The sequence below is a fragment of the Abramis brama genome (genome assembly GCF_963993115.1).
Source record: "Abramis brama genome assembly, chromosome: 5".
Taxonomy (NCBI): domain Eukaryota; kingdom Metazoa; phylum Chordata; class Actinopteri; order Cypriniformes; family Leuciscidae; genus Abramis; species Abramis brama.
The window spans coordinates 4,870,417-4,890,648 of record NC_139967.1 but is presented as its reverse complement, the minus strand read 5'-3'; the positions used below and the strand labels follow the sequence as shown (position 1 = coordinate 4,890,648).

General features: G+C 35.7%; 2 protein-coding genes across 4 annotated transcripts in view; both read left to right on the top strand.

The window, feature by feature from the left end:
- The window catches only part of msi1a (musashi RNA binding protein 1a), a 40,000-nt gene extending 30,366 nt beyond the window's left edge, over window positions 1-9,634 (top strand). Inside the window, exons 10-14 of one of the 3 annotated variants that reach the window (XM_084114243.1) lie at window positions 1,130-1,210; window positions 4,812-4,868; window positions 5,861-5,920; window positions 6,054-6,202; window positions 7,639-9,634. In XM_084114243.1, the coding sequence (XP_083970369.1) occupies window positions 1,130-1,210; window positions 4,812-4,868; window positions 5,861-5,920; window positions 6,054-6,202; window positions 7,639-7,680 (389 nt within the window). In that variant the 3' untranslated portion in view covers window positions 7,681-9,634. Of the gene's footprint in view, window positions 1-1,129; window positions 1,211-4,811; window positions 4,869-5,860; window positions 5,951-6,053; window positions 6,203-7,638 lie in introns of all 3 variants that reach the window. The other 2 variants (XM_084114242.1, XM_084114241.1) reach the window with 2 other exon arrangements.
- Window positions 9,635-12,496: 2,862 nt separating this feature from the next.
- Window positions 12,497-16,929, top strand: LOC311083724 (transmembrane protein 233). The gene is made up of 3 exons (XM_084115480.1): window positions 12,497-13,457; window positions 14,475-14,609; window positions 15,170-16,929. The coding sequence occupies exons 1-3, from the start codon at window positions 13,272-13,274 to the stop codon at window positions 15,179-15,181; spliced, it is 333 nt and encodes a 110-aa protein (XP_083971606.1). The 5' UTR covers window positions 12,497-13,271; the 3' UTR covers window positions 15,182-16,929.
- The last annotated feature ends 3,303 nt before the right edge of the window (window positions 16,930-20,232 follow it).

Sequence of the window (20,232 nt, the reverse complement as noted above, 5' to 3'; positions counted from 1 at the left end):
ACGCCGAGAGAAGCCTGGCTGCTTGATATTGTTCCAGGTTAGAAAAACAGTCCGTGGTGAAATGGGCAGAGCAACTAACAACTTCGAATTAAACTGTAGCGGTATCCGATTATAGATAGATTATAGATAGATCTGCCATTTTCCCTATGATCCTCCTCCTGCTTGTTTCTTCACCTGCAGAACTTCCGATGATTCGGCTGCGCAGTTTCGCCTGGCACTGAGCATGGGCTGGCATATGCACATTTTTGGAGGCGTACATATTAATGATCCCGACTGTTGCGTCACAGTCGGTGTTATGTGGAGATTCGCCTGTTTTTCAGGGGTGTTTTTCAAAAACGAGATTTCAGACGAGACCACTTTGGCAAGTTTACTTGAGTTTATTGAACACAATTTATCTTTGGCGGTATGGTTCCTTATGGGAGTTCTTGCTCCATAATAAATGACATACATAGCTTTGGCATTAACACCCCTATGGAACCATCAGCTTGAGCAATATACAGATGATTAAGACAGTTAGTAATGTCTTTAAGCCGTGGTTAAACATGTAGACGTAGCAGTGAAGTCTGGGACGTCTATACTGTAGCTTGCTATGAGGAAAGGTGTGTCTCTCACGATGATGTCCGTGACTCTAGGACTTGGAAGCCTTGATAATCTGAAACAAAGAAGACAACAGCCAAAAGGTGCACAGAAATATGCTTGATACTTATAGTGGTGAGGGTGGGGGGGGTTGCGAGCAGTTTAAGCATATTTCCCAGGCGGAAGTGCCGCGTATATATATCCTTCCGGTCTAATAGGAGAACGGTAGTGGTTGGAGTAATTTGACAGCTGACCACGTCAGCTGATCCCAGCCTATGCCTACGTGGCCTGTCTGAACTAATGCTGTGCTCGATTTAAATAAGAAGGAGAAAACTATGGTGTTTGAGACTCACTGTATGTCATGTCCATGTACTGAACTAAATTCAATTTCACATTCTAGGGCACCTTTAATAATGTATTAGTAAATGTTGAAACTAACATTAACAAAGATTTATAAAAGTATTTTTTATTGTTAGTTCATTTAGTTAACTAATGTTAACAACTGGAACCTTATTGTAAATGTGCTATATAAGTAAACGTGGTTTATTTTCAGGTTACCCAGGGTTCCAGGCGGCCACCTACGCCAGTCGTGGCTACACAGGAATCACACCAGGATACACATACCAGTTCCCAGGTCAGTCCACCTTCCCTCATTTCTATCTGTGCAGAACTTTCACAGCACCAGTCATCCACTGCAATGTCAAAATGCATAATTTAATACATTACAAACACCAAGAAATAAAAAAAAATTCCCTCTTATCTGATAATTGCAATTTTTTTTATGGATTTGATCAAAACTCTCACACTCACAAACACAGTAGTTTTTAAAGCTGCTTGTAGATTTCAGCAGGAGATTATGCTTTTTTTGCCATGCTATCCCACAAGACATTTCAAAGAGAAAGAAATATTGCCATCTGTCCTCCTCAGCTCTATTCGGACTATAACTGTTTCTCAGCGTGACGTCAGTAAAAGAAGTTCTGCATGTTTCCTCTGATTAAACAGGAACAGCAGAAATCATACTTGATCAGTAACGTGACCTTTTTCCTAAATGGCATTGACAATAATTGACAATTGTTGACTAACTGTCATTTTAACCAATAAAATGATCCTTTGCCTCTTGTGGGTTCATTTATTAAACAATTTGATTGACTATTAAACTAATTTGATAGCGCTTTCAGCTATAACCTGTAATAGATAATATTATGTGTGTATGTATATATATATATATATATATATATATATATATATATATATATATATATATATATATATATATACACACATATTCAGTAATTTCACTTAAATAGCAGTGAAAATTAAATTGTCATTTAAGTGAAATTACTGAACTTTAATATTCGAGCTTGATAAAAATGATCATTCTAGAAGAAAATTTCAGATGGCACTATTCATATATATATATACACACACACAGTATTATAAATACAACGTAACTGATTATGTTGTAGTCAATGTATTATTTTTCCTGGAAGTTTTTTTGTTTTTCAATGCATTATTTTTTTGTTGCATAAAATAATACTTTTTTTTGTCAAATAATTTATATATAATATATAAATATAATAATAAATAAATGAATAATACAAATATCCAGACATCATTTTTTAGCCACTACTATATATATATATATATACAGTATATATATATAATCCAGTGAATTAAATGCTTTACAAATGAAAGGGACTTCTCATTTGATTATTCTCTTGATGCATGCAAACCAAAAAATTATTCATAACAAATTAATGATCAGCCTAAGATCAGTGCAAAAACAGCTTCAAATTATGAATCAAAAGTCTCAAAAAAGTCAAATTAATATCATAAAACCAATGATACAGAATCTAAACGATGTGACATCGCACCTGTAAACAACTACACTTATCCTTCGACTGTGTATGTGTCCCTCTCTGAGTTATTTTATATTCTTAGTCACTCTCACATGTAAATATCCGTGCAATTGTTTCTAACCTTGGCATCGCAAACCCTGTATCGTTGCATGATACCGTCACACTGCCTAACTCTAATACTAACCTTCAAGTTTTTCGCTCCATGTCTAACACTCCACAACTTAAGATCAGCGATCTAACGACATCCTCCCGTTTCTCTCTCTTCCTTGTGCTTTTTTATCCCTCGTGTCCTTCTGCACCTCAATCTGTCCCCTTCCTTTCCTCCTGTGTATCAGCTACAGCTGGCTGTAAGTCTCTTCCCTGCGTGTGTTTCTGTGTGCATACACTGTCTCTCCTCTGAAAACCTCATTTCATGGTGAACGTCAGTGTGTTTGTGTAGATAGGACTATGTGTGCACTGCAAAAAATGTTCTTCCTCAGGATTTTTATCTCGTTTTCCAGTGCAAATATCTAAACGTTCTTAAATCAGGATACATTTACTGGAGAAGCAAGATCAAATAAGTTTTAGTTTTCTGTGAAATGTATCAAAATTAAGTGAGTTTTTGCTTAAAGTTTTTATCTCTTACCGCACTGCCAGATAACTTAAAGGGGTGGTTGATTATGATTTCACTTTTCTAACTTTAGTTAGTGTGTAATGTTGCTGTTTGAGCATAAACAACATCTGCAAAGTTACAACGCTCAAAGTTCAAAGCAAAGGGAGATATTTGCTTTTAAAGAAATCGTTTTTTAAGGACTACAACAAACGGCTGGTAGAGACTACACAACATTCCTCCCTGGTTAGTGACATCACCAACCCTAAAATTTACATAAATCCCGCCCCCGGAACAAGATTTATAGGTTATCAAGACAGAATATGCTAATCAATGACTAGAAGATAACTACACATACCTACTAACTAACTATTCAGAAATGTCCTGTTGCTTCTACATGTTGTCACTTCTTCTTGAGTCTCTCCATCATTGTCTGACTTCGGTTTGAACATAAAAGGCTAAAAGTTTTTGAAATTTTCAGTGCATGTGTGTGTGAGTGCAAGCTGTTGAAGCTCCGCCCCCTGTGCCGGGAGCAGCAGCTCATTTGCATTTAAAGGAACAGACACAAAACGGTGTGTTTTTGCTCACCCTCAAAAAGTGACAACTTTAACATGCTATATAAAAATATCTGTGGGGTATTTTGAGCTAAAACTTCACATACACACTCTGGGGACATCAGAGATTTATTTTACATCTTATGAAAAGGGCATTATACCACCCCTTTAAAGTGAGACTTAAATCCGCTTTGTATTGTTGCAGTGTCGGTAGTCTATGTAAATGAGCAATATTCACTCGTTCTCTGTGTTACCTGGACCGAGAAATTTACGTTTATTTGTCAGCAAAAGTCTTTTGACGGCTCAGAGTCTTTCGTCAAAACTACAGATTATACTTCTGCATTTCTGTACCCCCGCTCACGGACGGTCGGATCATCAGAGGGTTATTAACAGGACTCCATGTGACTCCAGTGGTTTAACCTTAGTTTTATAAAGCGACGCAATTGCTTTGTTTGTGCAAAAAAAAAAAAAAAAGTATTAGTAAAATATTAGTCTCCACCGTGCACAAGACCACCGCGACACATGCGTGTTTTGTTGACGCGAGAGCAGACGTTGTTGTGTGAACACGCATCAGATATTAATATTTTGTAATGTTTTTTTTTGCGCAAACAAAACACTCAAGTTAAACCACTGGAGTCGTGATTAACATGATTAACATAACATGATTAATTAATGACAGTTAATGACATTTTTGGGTGAAATTACCCTTTAAGCGTAGGGTGAATATTCAGTTCAGGGTGATTGCCATTAAGATGACTTGGAAAAAGTTTCTCAATCAACCTGAATTCACCCTATCTATGGCAGACTGGTGGGAGTGGCCTTGGATGGCAACATGCCCAGTGCATTATGGGTGTTGAAGTTTTCCTATCTAATTGGCGAGAGGAAAGTCAACAGTGTTTTCTCTAGTCAGGTAGCACTGATTTAAAAAATATATTTAGAAAAATATATTTGAAAACCCATTTTGCCAGCAGTGAAAGGACCCCTTTAGTTTTAAAAATGTTTTCAGAAAACAATTCTTAATATCTTATGTCATTTTGCATCAGAAGTAACTGTATCTTGATTTAAGAATTTTTTATATTTCTACTGGAAAACAAAAATATATATACTGGACAAAATACTAAGTAAGAAAATCATTTTTTTTGCAGTGTGTGTGCGTGTGTGTTGGTGTTTTAGCTCTGAACTTGTTCACGTTGAGTTTATTCACAAACCACTCTTTTGCCGTTTGTGTTCTAGAATTCCATTTAGAACGGACACCCCTTCTGACTTCCTCTCACCCCCAAGAGATCACAGGTTAGTTCTCATCTGACTTTACACACACACACACACACACACACACACACACACACACACACACACACACACACATACACACACACACCTGCTGGGTTTCATTTCTGCACTGCCACCAAATAAGGCAAAAATCATGTGTGTGTTCAAACAAGTTTCCTCAAACTAACGCCATTGAAACAGAGAAATATTTAAAAGTGTTACAGTCAGCGTACAAATGGTGCATATATACAGTACCATTCAAAACTTGGGCAACTTAATACCTTTTTTTTTTCTTTTTTTTAGCAAGGATGCATTAAATTGATAAAAACTGACAGTTAAGACATTTATAATATCATAAAAGATTTCTGTTTCAAATAAATGCTGTTCTTTTGAACTTTTTAATCATCAAAGAATCCTGAAAAAATGATGTATCACGCTTTCCACAACTGTTTTCAACATTGATAATAATCAAAAATGTTTCTTGATCATCAAATCATCATATTATAATGATTTCTGAAGGATCATGTGACACTGAAGACTGGAGTAATGATGCTGAAAATCCAGCTTTGATCACAGGAATAAATTACAGTTTAAAATATATTCACATATAAAACAGTTCTTTTAAAAGGCAATAATACTTCACAATATTACTGTTTTTACTGTACTTTCGATCAAATAATATATATATGTATATATATAACTTCTGTAATTTAACACTTCTGAGTGAAACTGAATGTGTTCAGTGTTTCATAATACATAATGTTAGGCAGGACTTGATTTTAGCCATTGGGATTTGATTAGATCATGAAAAATGATATTATTAGTTCCTGTCCACGTGACAATGGTTACAATCAGCAGAATAGTCGGAAATGGAGAAAGTTATTTATTACGTTATATATAATTTTTTATTTCATTTTGATGTATTTCTGAGTAAAACAGGATATTGTAGTAGGGTGTGACTGACACCTGTGGCTTCTTGTCACCTGAATGAAGTGTCTCTCTCTGTCCTTCAGCCATTCCACTGACTGCCTATGGACCAATGGCAGCGGCCGCAGCGGCAGCGGTGGTCAGAGGTGCGCAAAATCAGCTCTATTATGGTTGTTGTATGATCTTTTACTTTCAGATTTTGAGATTTGTTAAACTCTTTCCACTTGTAAAGTACCCTCTGAGCGTTTGAGACATCTGTCTGTCGTCTGTTGCCCGTAGGTTCCACCCCGTCACGCGCCGGGTTCCTGGGCACCAGCAGCCCTGGGCCAATGGCAGACCTTTATGCAGCAGCCAATCAGGATTCAGTCAGCAGCTACATCAGTGCGGCAAGCCCCGCCCCCAGCACGGGGTTCGGACATGGACTTGGGGTAGGTACAGTCAGACATACAGGCTCATACACAAACATTTATAAATATAACTTTACGGTCAAAAAGGACACAAGCATCATAAAAAGTAGTTAATGTTACTTGAGCTGTAGATTGTAAGACTTCTGAAGTTTTATTAAAGAAATACTTTATTAATTTATGTGTCCCGTTAAAAGTGCATTATTATTTATTTTGGCAACTATTATATTGCATTTTATTATTTGCATTTATCATTGTTTTTGCCCTGCTATTATTTTAGTTTATTTATATACTATTGTAGTATTTAAAAATATATATTTTTCAATTAATATTTTAATTTTAGTTTAAGTTGTAGTCGTTTTACATGTGCTTTTTTCTTTTTAAATATTTCTATTTAGCATTATTATTATTCTTTTCAATTAGACTTACCAGCTAAACTTAGATGCCATGCCAACATTTCTGATTTTGTTACTTGAAATAAAATAAGATATTTTTAAATAAAAACTTACTTTTTATTTTAGTTAGTTGTAAGGAAACATTTCTCATTTTCATTTAGTTTAACTTGATGTACTAAAATAAAATGAAATAAAAATGTATAAAAGTATATGCACATATTAAAAAAATAATAAATTAATGAAAATGACAAAAACAACAAAATTACTAAAACTTTAAATAAAATCAAAATGAAAAGGAAAAATGTAAAAATAAAAACAAAATCAAACTATCAATACAAACTATAATCTAAGAACAGACCTGTCATCTAAATTTGGGTCACGTCGCACTAGTTGAGAAACAACTTTACATCTCAAATAACACATTCTGTACAGAAGAATTTGAATTTGAATATGAATTTATTTATTTTTAAAGGGACAATGCACATTAATCAACATGAGCACTCAAGTCCATCATGGAAATGTGCCAGATTTAGCCATATAGGCTATTTTCATCTGTAGTCCCTGGAAGGTTGATGGCAAAGTCCATAAAACATATAAAAACACATTCCAACAAGCATAACCATAATCAAAGCATATTAATACAAACATTGAATGACTTTAGATAAAAGTTTAATTTTTACTTCTAACATTTGTTCACATTACAATATGTGATGAGGAATGTCTTGCCACAAAGACTTCCAAGTGCATTACACTCATGGTTAAAAACAAATATTAGAAGAAAAACAAATGTTTGCAACAAATGTTAGAAGTAAAAATGAAACTTTTAGAAGTAAGAAACGCGTAATCTTTGTTATATCCGGTCGAATGTGTTTTCGACTACCTCTGGAAGAGGTCAAAAGTGGACAAGCTCAAAGCGCTTTAGACCCCGTTTACTCCTGTATTTAACGTCATCCACTTATGATCCGATTGACCAAAACGCTTCTTAATACCAGGTGTAAACAGGGCCACAGGAGTCTTGTATTGTACCGGATCATTCCTTTAAAATCCCTCTTTCTCTTCTCCAAGGGCCCTTTGATTGCAACTGCCTTTACCAATGGCTACCACTGAGGTGTCCTATCAGCATCCGGCACGGGATGAAGAAACTCACGAGCTTGTGAAGCACGAGCGCCGCTGACCACGTGACGTGCTTACGGGACGCTCCCTCCTGACTCCACTCTGGAGTTCCCATCTTTTCTTTTTTTTTTCCTCCATTCTCTACTAACATCACTTTTCTTTTTCCTCATCCCGTATTTTCTTCCTGACGTATCCTGTCTATCAGCGACTCGTGTATGATATGCTGCCGTCTGTCTTTTGAAAGAAAAAAAAAATGAAGAAAAAAAAAAACATATTGTTTGATTGTACGTGCGGGAAACACGCGAGGGATTCCGTTTCTCCGGATTTTTATTTGACAAGTTTTTCTGCATTTGTTACGATGTCTTTGCTGACTGTGTTTTGATGTTTTTACTGTACTCATGCTGTAACGGATGATGTCGAGAGAGAGAGAGAGAGAGAGAGAGAGAGAAGGAGCAACGAAACTGGAAAAAAAAGTTCAGGATTTGTCTTCCTTGATGTTTATTAAGCATTACAAATCCAAACAACACCGAACAAAGACGTGAGAATGAATCAAATTTACAAAAACAAAACGACAGGACAAAAATGTATATTTTGGTAGTTTTTACACAGCATTTGTAATGTTGTAAGCTGAATCGGTTTGATATTTTTTCCGTAAAATTGGTTTTTATATGAGAAGCAATGGGCCTCGTTTCCGAATTTCCTGCGCGAATCGTTGGTCGAACCGTTCTACACGTTCAGATTTACACAGGAGCTCGTTCTGCTCGTGCCGAGGCTCATTGTTCAGCTTCTTTTTGTAGATACTGTATATATTGCATGTATTTTGGGAGGGTTCAGATGGGGGGGCGCGGGAGGGTGCGGGTCCTTTATGGGGTTTTAACATGCAAACGTCTTTCTTCACATTGAATCTTGTATTTCTGAGATTAGCATCATGACCGAGTTGGACTGATGTGTGTCTCTGGTTGTGCTCCTCTCACTTTCGACTCCATTTATACTGACAGTTTCTCTAAGATAAATGTTTCGGGAAACAAAATTTTCCTTGGGCTCTTTCGGTTGCACAAAGCGCTTCAGTTTTCGAGGTTTTTTGCATGAATTCGGAAGCCACGTTTCTAACGTTTGCCGTCACGTACGAGGCGTCAAACCACATCCCTGAAAAACCAGGTTTGGTTTTCCAAAAAGAGCAAATGATTCGGTCCCATTTTAGGGAAGAGGAAGGTCGCGACCAGTTTAGTAGCCTCATTCGGAAGGGCACGGCTGCTAGGCTTCTTCATGCTGTTTTTGGAAATATATATTATATATATAATTTTGTTGCGCGGTGTACTTCTTTCAGTGTACTTTCCCTCTCCTTTCTCTTTGTTTTTTTGACGGTACACTGCTGTTTTTAAAGAAATGAAGGACACATTTACAAAGCAAAGGAGTCTGAGCGCTGTTACATCTCCGTTTCTATCCTGTCGTGGTTGTGTGTGTGTGCGTGTGTGACGGAGAGAGTGTGTGTGTGCACAGCGTAGACTGAAGTATGGATGTACACGTAGCTAGTTTACATGCATTCAACTGCCACCTTTGAAACTGTCTCGTCTCTGCCGGTAATGGAGGAGGACGTCTGTGACACCACGGCTCTAACGGAGGCCTTCTGGGAAAAATACATGAATAATACTCATCCAGAGTTCATTTAAGTTGGCAACATTGGATTTGATCATTGATTTCTACCTATTCGCAATAACATTGAGTCTTCCGTTTGACATGTGTAGCCTCTTTTTGGAGCAGTGGTCACTGTGACGATCCGAAAACTCCAGCTGACGGGGACGCCTCACAAAACTACTGCACGGCACACACTGTAACTATTTAACCAACAAAAAGCAATAAGTTATTTTTAAACTCAAGTAATAACGAACGCCGTTAGCGGTGGTACGAATGCGGCGGCGATTATGTGGCATTAAGAATTATTTTTCAGAAAAAAAAAAAAAGCTATATTTTTCAAGATCCGTTTTAACCCCTTTGAAAGTTTCTGAGATTTTTACAGTACATGTTTTGTTCGGATGATTTGTAAAAGGGGCGGGGCTTGGGGATCAGCAGCAGAACTGGAAAGCAACACTGTGACCTGATGCTCGATTACGCTGCTCCGCTGTCCCTTTACTGTATTTTTTTTTTTTTTAATTTTCACCTCTGGAAATTTTCAAATAAAAAGATCCTAATAAATTATTTTAAAACATTCCATTTGATGGCATCTGTATTCATGTTTTTCTTTGTGGATTTGCTGAGAGTTTTTAGCAGAGATTGTCATGGTTTGGTCGTATGCAGAATGGATCGTGCTCTTATGAATTTTTTATTAATCTCACTTTGGAATCTAATTGTAATCTAAATCTAAAATATCATGTTTACAGTTAAATAGTGTAATGTACATATAATGTTCCTTTTATTCTACAATATTGTAAACCCTGAACATTGAAATATTTCATAAATAAAAATGGAATATAAAATTGTTGAAATAATACTAACAATATTATTTTTAGTCAACAAAATTTGGGAATTATGGAGAAAATAAACATTTTTGGCTGCTTTTCCTTAACTATCCAGTCCAATACAGAAATAAAAAAAATTAAAATAATAGTGTTGAGTGTATCTCTAAAATCTCGAGGATCTTTTTAAATATTATACAACAATAATAATAAAAAACAAAACATTTAGGTTGTAATATTAACAGAACATGAACAAAAATGTGTTTGCAGCCACAATTAATACAGTGAGGAAAATAAGTATTTGAACACCCTGCTATTTTGCAAGTTCTCCCACTTGGAAATCATGGAGGGGTCTGAAATTGTCATCGTAGGTGCATGTCCACTGTGAGAGACATAATCTAAAAAAAAAAATCCAGAAATCACAATGTATGATTTTTTAACTATTTATTTGTATGATACAGCTGCAAATAAGTATTTGAACACCTGTCTATCAGCTAGAATTCTGACCCTCAAAGACCTGTTAGTCTGCCTTTAAAATGTCCACCTCCACTCCATTTATTATCCTAAATTAGATGCACCTGTTTGAGGTCGTTAGCTGCATAAAGACACCTGTCCACCCCATACAATCAGTAAGAATCCAACTACTAACATGGCCAAGACCAAAGAGCTGTCCAAAGACACTAGAGACAAAATTGTACACCTCCACAAGGCTGGAAAGGGCTACGGGGAAATTGCCAAGCAGCTTGGTGAAAAAAGGTCCACTGTTGGAGCAATCATTAGAAAATGGAAGAAGCTAAACATGACTGTCAATCTCCCTCGGACTGGGGCTCCATGCAAGATCTCACCTCGTGGGGTCTCAATGATCCTAAGAAAGGTGAGAAATCAGCCCAGAACTACACGGGAGGAGCTGGTCAATGACCTGAAAAGAGCTGGGACCACCGTTTCCAAGGTTACTGTTGGTAATACACTAAGACGTCATGGTTTGAAATCATGCATGGCACGGAAGGTTCCCCTGCTTAAACCAGCACATGTCAAGGCCCGTCTTAAGTTTGCCAATGACCATTTGGATGATCCAGAGGAGTCATGGGAGAAAGTCATGTGGTCAGATGAGACCAAAATAGAACTTTTTGGTCATAATTCCACTAAACGTGTTTAGAGGAAGAAGAATGATGAGTACCATCCCAAGAACACCATCCCTACTGTGAAGCATGGGGGTGGTAGCATCATGCTTTGAGGGTGTTTTTCTGCACATGGGACAGGGCGACTGCACTGTATTAAGGAGAGGATGACCGGGCCCATGTATTGCCAGATTTTGGGGAACAACCTCCTTCCCTCAGTTAGAGCATTGAAGATGGGTCGAGGCTGGGTCTTCCAACATGATAATGACCCGAAGCACACAGCCAGGATAACCAAGGAGTGGCTCTGTAAGAAGCATATCAAGGTTCTGGCGTGGCCTAGCCAGTCTCCAGACCTAAACCCAATAGAGAATCTTTGGAGGGAGCTCAAACTCCGTGTTTCTCAGCGACAGCCTAGAAACCTGACTGATCTAGAGAAGATCTGTGTGGAGGAGTGGGCCAAAATCCCTCCTGCAGTGTGTGCAAACCTGGTGAAAAACTACAGGAAACATTTGACCTCTGTAATTGCAAACAACGGCTACTGTACCAAATATTAACATTGATTTTCTCAGGTGTTCAAATACTTATTTGCAGATGTATCATACAAATAAATAGTTCAGAAATCACAATGTATGATTTTTTTTTTTTTTTTTTTAGATTATGTCTCTCACAGTGGACATGCACCTACGATGACAATTTCAGACCCCTCCATGATTTGTAAGAGGGAGAACTTGCAAAATAGCAGGAAGTTCAAATACTTATTTTCCTCACTGTATATATATTATATATATATATATATATATATATATATATATATATATATATATATATATATATATATACACATACATACATACATACATATATATATATATTTATTTAATTTTTTTGAATATTAGTAAAGTCATTAAAATTAAAGAATTATTAATAAAATGTTATCCAGTCCAATTCAATTTCAGAAATCCAGAATAAATGTTATATGTAGATATATATATTACTATTACTATAATAATTATTATTTTAAAATATTAGTCAAGTCATAATTAAGGAATTATTAATAACATGTTGGCTGCTTTTCCCAAACTACTAGATCAATTCATAAATAAATAAATAGTGTCCAAACCTTTGAGTTCTACAATATGTATTTCAAAAGCTATACAGAAGTTGAATATTCACAACAAATGTTAAAGCCGTTTATAATTTGTAGACTATACAATAAAGCACTAAAATTCTGAACATGTTTCATACCACATTTTTATGGTGTTTGTGGTGTACTCATTTTCAATGAAAAATAGAAATGTAGATATTTCACATTGCCAAAAATGTTGTGGTTTCTCAGCCGGTTTGCAACATTTAACATTCACAGTAGATTCCAACCATTTCATAACTATCAGATCTAAACACTCAGCGTTGTCAGTCTCAGCTCAAGTCGCTGTCCATGAAGCTTGCCGCATTCCAGTTCGTCATAAGCAAACAAGTGAGACGCCATCCAAAATTTCGAGGCATGGGAACAGACGTGTTTGACCTGCCCCCTCCTGTTCTGATATGTCCATGTCTGTCCCATAACACACACCTGATACCCTGTGACCCCAATACCGCACGCCCACCCATGTGGAAATGCACACACACACACACACCAGTTCCATCACCATTTCTGCATTTGACCCTATTATTAGTTCAGTTTGACAAAACCTAGTCCTCGTAGATGTTGGTCCTGGTACAACCGCGGAAAATCAGAGAATAACATACACACAAGTTTTTCTGACTTGGAATCAGTCCATGGGAAAGTGTCATCCATATTTCTGTCTCATCTCCCCTGCGATCCCATTACTCACAGGTTCTTCTTGCCCAAACACCCTCCCACCGAAAGCACTCCTCATTTCATCTTGATTCCTGACAGCCCACACAGCTCTGCTGGATTTATTCCTCTCAGTTAACTCTGTTTTTAACTGCTTTCTCTGTAAAAGTCATTTTTTGGTGGACATTTGCCGGTTATCAGGAGTGTTGGCCTGCCGTCATGGCTCCGGCCGGCTCGCAGACGGATGTGAAAGGCTCTCTGAATGGGAGTATGGATTTGTATCACCACTGGTTCGGTCCTACGACCCCACGACCTCCTCTACGAAATTACCTGGTCCTGACCATCCTCACCTGCTTCTGTCCTGCTTACCCCGTCAACATCTTAGCCCTGGTGTTCTCCGTCATGGTGAGTTCCCCATCAGATCCCGCCCGACTCATATTGCACAATCGATAAGTTATGACAACACATGTTTTCACATTGCTTCAACTCAGCAAAATAAGACATTTTCAACTCTGTGTTATAAGTTATACAAGATTCAACTCATTTTATAAACCAGTTTAATGTAATTTAAGTTGAAATGACTTAATCATCCAAGTTGATTGTACTTAAAAATGTATTGCAGCAACTTTTTTATATTGATCGTTCAGTTAGTGTCAAGTCAAGTCATTACTATCATTATTGATCATACTTGATCAGTAATGACTCTAAATATATTCTAAATATGAATTAGATTATATGATTTTATTCTTAATATCAGGATTAGTAATTAACAGCAAATAAACGTGACACTATTTTCATGACAATTAAGTCTGTTTTTTAGCATTACAATAATGAAATTTTAAATTAAATTAAATAAATTGAGTACAATAAAAACTATCATTATGATTTCTGACTGTACATAATGATTTTTCAAATTTGAACAGATTATTGGACTAAATATTCTGTTTTTGACTCTAACTAAATATTAAACTTGTATGCTTAACTCATTATCTCTTTGAGTTGTTATTCCTTAATGCTGGGGTTTGTTGAGGATCAGTTTGCTTGTTGATTACTTGTTTAAGGAATCAGACGATTGTAACCTAGCAGAGGAACTAAATATCCCAAATATTTATATTTAAAAGGGCCCACCCATAGCTAGAGAGCAGAATATCACAGAGATGTAAGTGTTATACCAGGTTTTCTAAAGAAGAGGCTGTAGTTTTGTTCTTCCAGTTTGAATGTTTATTATCAATAATAGTAATATTCACATATTATCAAGTAATATGTAGTAAACTGTGTGTACATGAAACTAAAAACTAGAATTAGGATCATTTTGGGTTTTTCAGCTGTTAGTTTGGCTGGATGAGTTGGCAAATTTAAAAACAAATCACAAAGGGAAAAACTTGTGTCTGTTAATTGTAATGTCTCTTCTCTCTTTTATAGTCCAGAAACAGTTATGATCAGGGAGATTATGATGGTTCCAGGCGTTTAGGGAAGATGGCGCTCTACGTGTCGATCGCCTCCATCATCATCGGCATCCTCATCATCAGCATCTTCTGCGCTGTGCATTTGAGCACGGTAAAATACTGTTAATACTACACATACTGTAACATATACTGTAGTGCTGTCAAATCCAGTAATCGCATCTCATATAAAACTTTGTATTTATATTTATACTAATATATATATTAGTTATATTCCATATATTCCAGAGTTTTATTTCATAAAAAATTATAATATAATTTTTTTTTTCATATTTCCTTATTTATAAAAAAAACATTAAAAGTATATTTCACCCAAAAATTATATTAACGCACCCTCACAGCCGTTGAAGCCTAAAAGTTTGTGTAATAAATATTTTTTTTATTTTTATTTATTATTATTTTTATTTATTTATTTATTTTTTATTTTTCTAAAGCTACTCTTTGTAATGTCTCTTTGATGATTTTCTCATTTAACACAATAATGACTTTAAATATTTTTTTGGGGGGGGGGATTTCTCATCCAAGTTTGATGTGCGATTAATTCATGTAATTAAAAATTGTAATCGCTTGACAGCCCAATTGATGAAATGTAACAGAATAAACCTGTATGCTATAGTAACGGATTTAAAAAATCATTATTTTTTGACTCTTTAGAAAAATGTTTAAGACGACGGTTTTTCTGTCCTGCTGTCCTCTGGAGGAAGGACGTCCACTGGGTCAGTGTGTTTGATGAACTGAACACAAGACCAGGACAGATTCAGACTCACATCAGTTCTCCTCCGTCTGCATGAACATGCATGGACATTCATGTACATTATACAACATCAAAGAGAGAGGTAGATGGCAGGGCTTGGAAAAAAAGTTTAAAAAGCAATGTTTTACAGACAATCACATTCAATGTATGCACCTTTACATCACTTAATACAATGCATCCACGCACATGCTGAATATGTACATAATTTTGTAACCTATGCATGTCTATTCTTTTTCAAAATAATTTTTGTGCTGTTGGAATATATAACTAAAGATTTCAGGGCTGAATGTCTCTGCAAAAAATGGTTAATAATGACACTAACCAGTAAATATCATTAGAACACATCACACTGATTACAGTCTTAACAGGTCCTATAAAACTAATCACTGGACATGGACATACTGAATATGTAAATATTAATCATTTTTGGTGCTTAGTGTTTTCCTCTGCAAGTAGATCATGAAAACAATGATAAAGGTCTTAATTTTTATAACAACTTTTGGAGTTTTCTTTCTTTTCTTTCTTTTAAAAAAAAATAGTGATTATGTATTTATGTGTTGTCAAATGTTTTACAAATTCAAAGGACACTAATTTGGAATGAAATGTTTTGATGAACTTGTCCTAATTAAATAATAAACTGCATTTATAAAGCACCATTCATACAAGTAGCTCAAGTTACAAGTTAAAGGCTTTGAAGTTGAAATAGCTTGAGCAAGAAATTTAAAGGTATAATTAAATTTTAATAAAACCATATTTATGTAATTTAATAAAAAGTCATGGCTTGCTCTTCTATTAGCCAATCCATTCATCACTTTTCCACAAAAAAAAAAATCCAACCATATACTTTTTTTAAACTTAATTTTACTCAGAAACACATAAGATTATGGAAGTAAAATGAGGTTTCACATTGACTTTTAAAGTTATACTTACACTTTATAGACCAAATAAGATGAAAATGATAGGAGGACATTGAGATTAAAGCTCATTAATTTTTCTCCCCCCACCCCCCCGACCCCTTTAATCTTCAGGCCAGAGAGATGATGTATTTGGATATGTCCCTTCAGCACTCATTCGTGCTATATATAGTGTTGGGTCTCAATCCCACGGCAGTGTCAGGGGCCTCTTGTTATCCAGTGTGTCCTGGCCAGCGGGGTCACATGACACGGGATAGCTGGATCAGCAGTGTGCTGAAAAACACGAGCTGGTCCCGACGCTCCACAAGACCATCACGCTCACACAGAAACACCTCAGCCCAGTCAACAGACCCACTTACATGAGTCGAACACTCATCAGATTATATGTTTTTATTCTTAATATCAGGATTAATAATTGACAGCAAATAAACGTGACACTATTTTCATGACAATTAAGTCTGTTTTTTAGCATTACAATAATGACATTTTTAAATAAAATAAATTGAGTACAATAAAAACTATCATTATGATTTCTGACTGTACAGTATTGATTTTTCAAGTGTTGCTTGCCATTCCTTTGTAATTATTTGTGAAATTTGCTTGCAATTTCGGGGAGGAAAGTTGTTTTGAAGTAAGTCCTACTTTTTTTCCCCCCAGTGTGTTTGACAGTCCACTACATTTGGTCTGGTTGCTTTTTTATTTCACGTAACATGTGAAATGTAAAAATAAAAAAAAGGTTTAATGATGTTCTAGAACCCTCTGGGTCTTGACTCAATTTCAAAGATGCCAAAAAGGTTTATATAAGGAGAAATGTCTTAAATTGTTGTATAATACTTTCATGTTTAACAGGTTATTTCTATGTTTTTTTCTAGTGATAAAGTTGTTTACGAGCTGCTTAATTCATAAAATGTAATAGATCCCATTAGAAACCCCTAAACCGGTTCAATGATGTTCTAAATAGAACCCTCTGGGTCTTGACTCAATTTCAAAGATGCCAAAAAGGTTCTATATAAGGAGAAATGTCTTAAAGTGTTGCATGATACTTTCATGTTTAACGGGTTATCAGGTGATAAAGTTATTTAAGAGCTGCATGCTTAATTCATAAAATTGTATTGATCCCATTAGAAACCCCTAAAATGTTCTATGAAGCGCCTTTAAAACCCTTTAAGATTCTAAATAGAACATTTTTTTTCCAAGAGTGTAGAATTAGCGTGTTTGGAAGTCAAAAAGCCGGAGCAGAAGAAAGGTCAGCTTTTACCAGCTGCTGTCATCAAACAACTAATAATCATCTCAGCTTCTCATGCACATTTGCCTTGAGGGCAGAGCAACATGATCCAGTTGAACAACCCCGGGGTCGAATGGCACGTTGTGAGCTGGCCGCCTGATGATGCAGGTGTTCTTTAGATGGACAGATGGATGTTTCCTTTTCATCCTTCAGTAAACACACACAAAGATACCTGATATCTTTACAACTGCCAGACCTCTTCCTGACCAGCAAAGTGTTTCAAATGATTTACATTTCTGCATCTGGCAAATGTTTTTATCTAAAACATTGCATTGCATACTTGAATGCATACACTGCATTCAAGGTATACATTAATGCATTCTCGAGGAATCAAACGCAACGTTAATCAAACTAAAATAAATAAATACAATAATCTAAGATCATGTTATATTGTATAGTTTTCGAATGTTTTTGAATGTCTCCCTCTGGTGCTGACATATTAAACAACCAATGATGTCAGAATTGCATGATATCACTCATAAAACAGAGGCAATCAATACATCAGTTTAAGTTTTTATTGCTGATTTTTGTAAAATGAACAATAATAATAAAACTCTTGATCTTCATTTTATAAATATTAGATCGCAATATTGTTTTTCTGGCTGTCACTGTATCCTGATGTTCTCCGGAGTGTGGTGAAGATCATTTCCAAAATCTGTTAGCCTCGGCCCTCGGGGTCATTCACAAAATGAGCTATGAAGTCAAACAAAATACATTTGTCATTGACTTTAAATATTTTGAAGCATGTATACATTAACTTATAGGCAAGGTGTTATTGTGGCCTTAAAGGGATATTCACCCAAAAATGAAAATTCTGTCATTAATTACTCATCCTCATGTCGTTCCAAACCCGTAAGACTTTCGTTCATCTTCGGAACACAAATGAAGATCTTTTTGATGAAATCTGAGAGATTTCTGTCCCACCATTGACAGCTACACAACTACCACTTTGACGCTTCAGAAAGTTATGTTATGAATATAATCAATATGAACTGAGTGCTTTAGTCCAATCGCTTTATATGATGAACAGATTTAATTCAGATTTTTATTCACATTAAAACATTAATCAGTGAACATAAAGAGAAGCTCAACCGAACCTGCTTGACTCTCAAGAACAAACCTCATTGGTTCTTGCTGAAGCTCAAACGGATTCATATGGATTTGTTTTACGATCTCTTTATGAACTTTTTGAAGCGTCAAAGTGGTAGTTGTGTAGCTGTCAATGGAGGGACAGAATGCTCTCAGATTTCATCAAAAAGATCTTTGGGTGAACTAACCCTTTAACACTAACTAAAAAAGTATAAACTATCAATCAGACCACAGAAGGCATGAAGTAGATTGTGTGCAACAGGTTGATCATGTTGATAATTTAGAATCCTTAGAAATTTGCATATAAAATATGGGTAACACTTTACAATAATGTTCAACTGCACTTCTACAGCATTTTTTAACACTCGTTAATGTTAATTTCATAATTTAAAGATTAATAAATGAAGTAACAAATGTATTGCTCATGCTAATGTTATTTAATACTAATGTTAACTAATAAACCTGACTGTAAAGAGTTACCAAAATATTATACAGTAGGCTTTATAGTTAATAATGACAATGAGCAGGAAATTATTAATTAGTCAATTATTTTTAAGTTTGATCTCAGTACAGATGTGTTCTAAAATGCTAATATTCAGTTTTAAAAAGATGATTAAAACATAAAAATACAATTATTATGGTAGCATCTAACACAGAAAGATGATCAGTAGCCTAATTTAATATTTCCTTACTGTATTCCTGTCACGTGTGGGTGCTGTAGAGACGTGCACGACGAATACAGAATAATCTTTATTCTCACAAAACTAAACTCAGGAGATCGATAAACATTGACGTTACCAGACAAAGGAACAGAAAGAAACTCAGGGCTTAAATGCAAGGAACAAACAAACAAAGGGAACCAGATGAACACGTGAACAGAATCTAATTATCCGTGATTATAACCACAAACTAGAGCGAGAATGAGGAATCAGGGGAACTAATATGAACATTATTCACCACAACATTTTTGAAGTGGAATGTCTTCTTGTCAGGGCTGAAAGTAGCAGTCGGGTGTGAAGATGTTTATTCGTGTTCATAAAAGTATTGTGAGTTGCTATAAACTGCATTTTAATGATCACAGTTGAAATGCAACACTTAACTGCGAAAATACAGTAGTACCATGGTACTTTTTTGTCAGTGAAAGACGGATTAGATGGTGTGTGTGTGTGTGTGTGGTGATCAGAAGAGATTATCATGTTATTAAAAGTTTATTTGAGGTCATGTGACTCTAAATGGTAACAACACATGCTGGATGTTTTGTCAGGTAAGTTATTTTGAGACACTCAGTGTTGTTCTCACTTGTCGTTATCAAAGACAAACCATCTAATACTGACCTTTAAAATAATTGTATACATTATTTAGCCTAATTTACGTGTCATATCTGGATTTGGGTGATTTGAAATATAAAATCATTTGCTGAGATTTTGTTGTTTTCCAGTTTATACCAAAGATAGGCACCTGTTTAGGTCTGTTTATGGAAAAGAAGGGAAATATGCCAATATTTACCTCCTGCTGAAACACGTGGGGAGAAAGAGAGATTACCGCATTTACGTCATAAAAATAGAACAAGTGCAGAGAATGGCAAAACACTGAACCGGGGGGCGGGGCGTGGAGTCCCGAAAGTTGTCTCTGATTGGTCAGAAACGATGGGTCGTAAACAATTATTATGCTATTT

What these genes read in the sequence shown, in the direction of transcription:
- LOC311083724 (XM_084115480.1), top strand. Translation starts at nt 13,272, where the DNA reads ATGGCTCCGGCCGGCTCGCAGACGGATGTGAAAGGCTCTCTGAATGGG. An exon ending in CCCTGGTGTTCTCCGTCATG is followed by an intron (nt 13,458 to 14,474) that starts GTGAGTTCCCCA and finishes TCTCTTTTATAG; the next exon opens with TCCAGAAACAGTTATGATCA.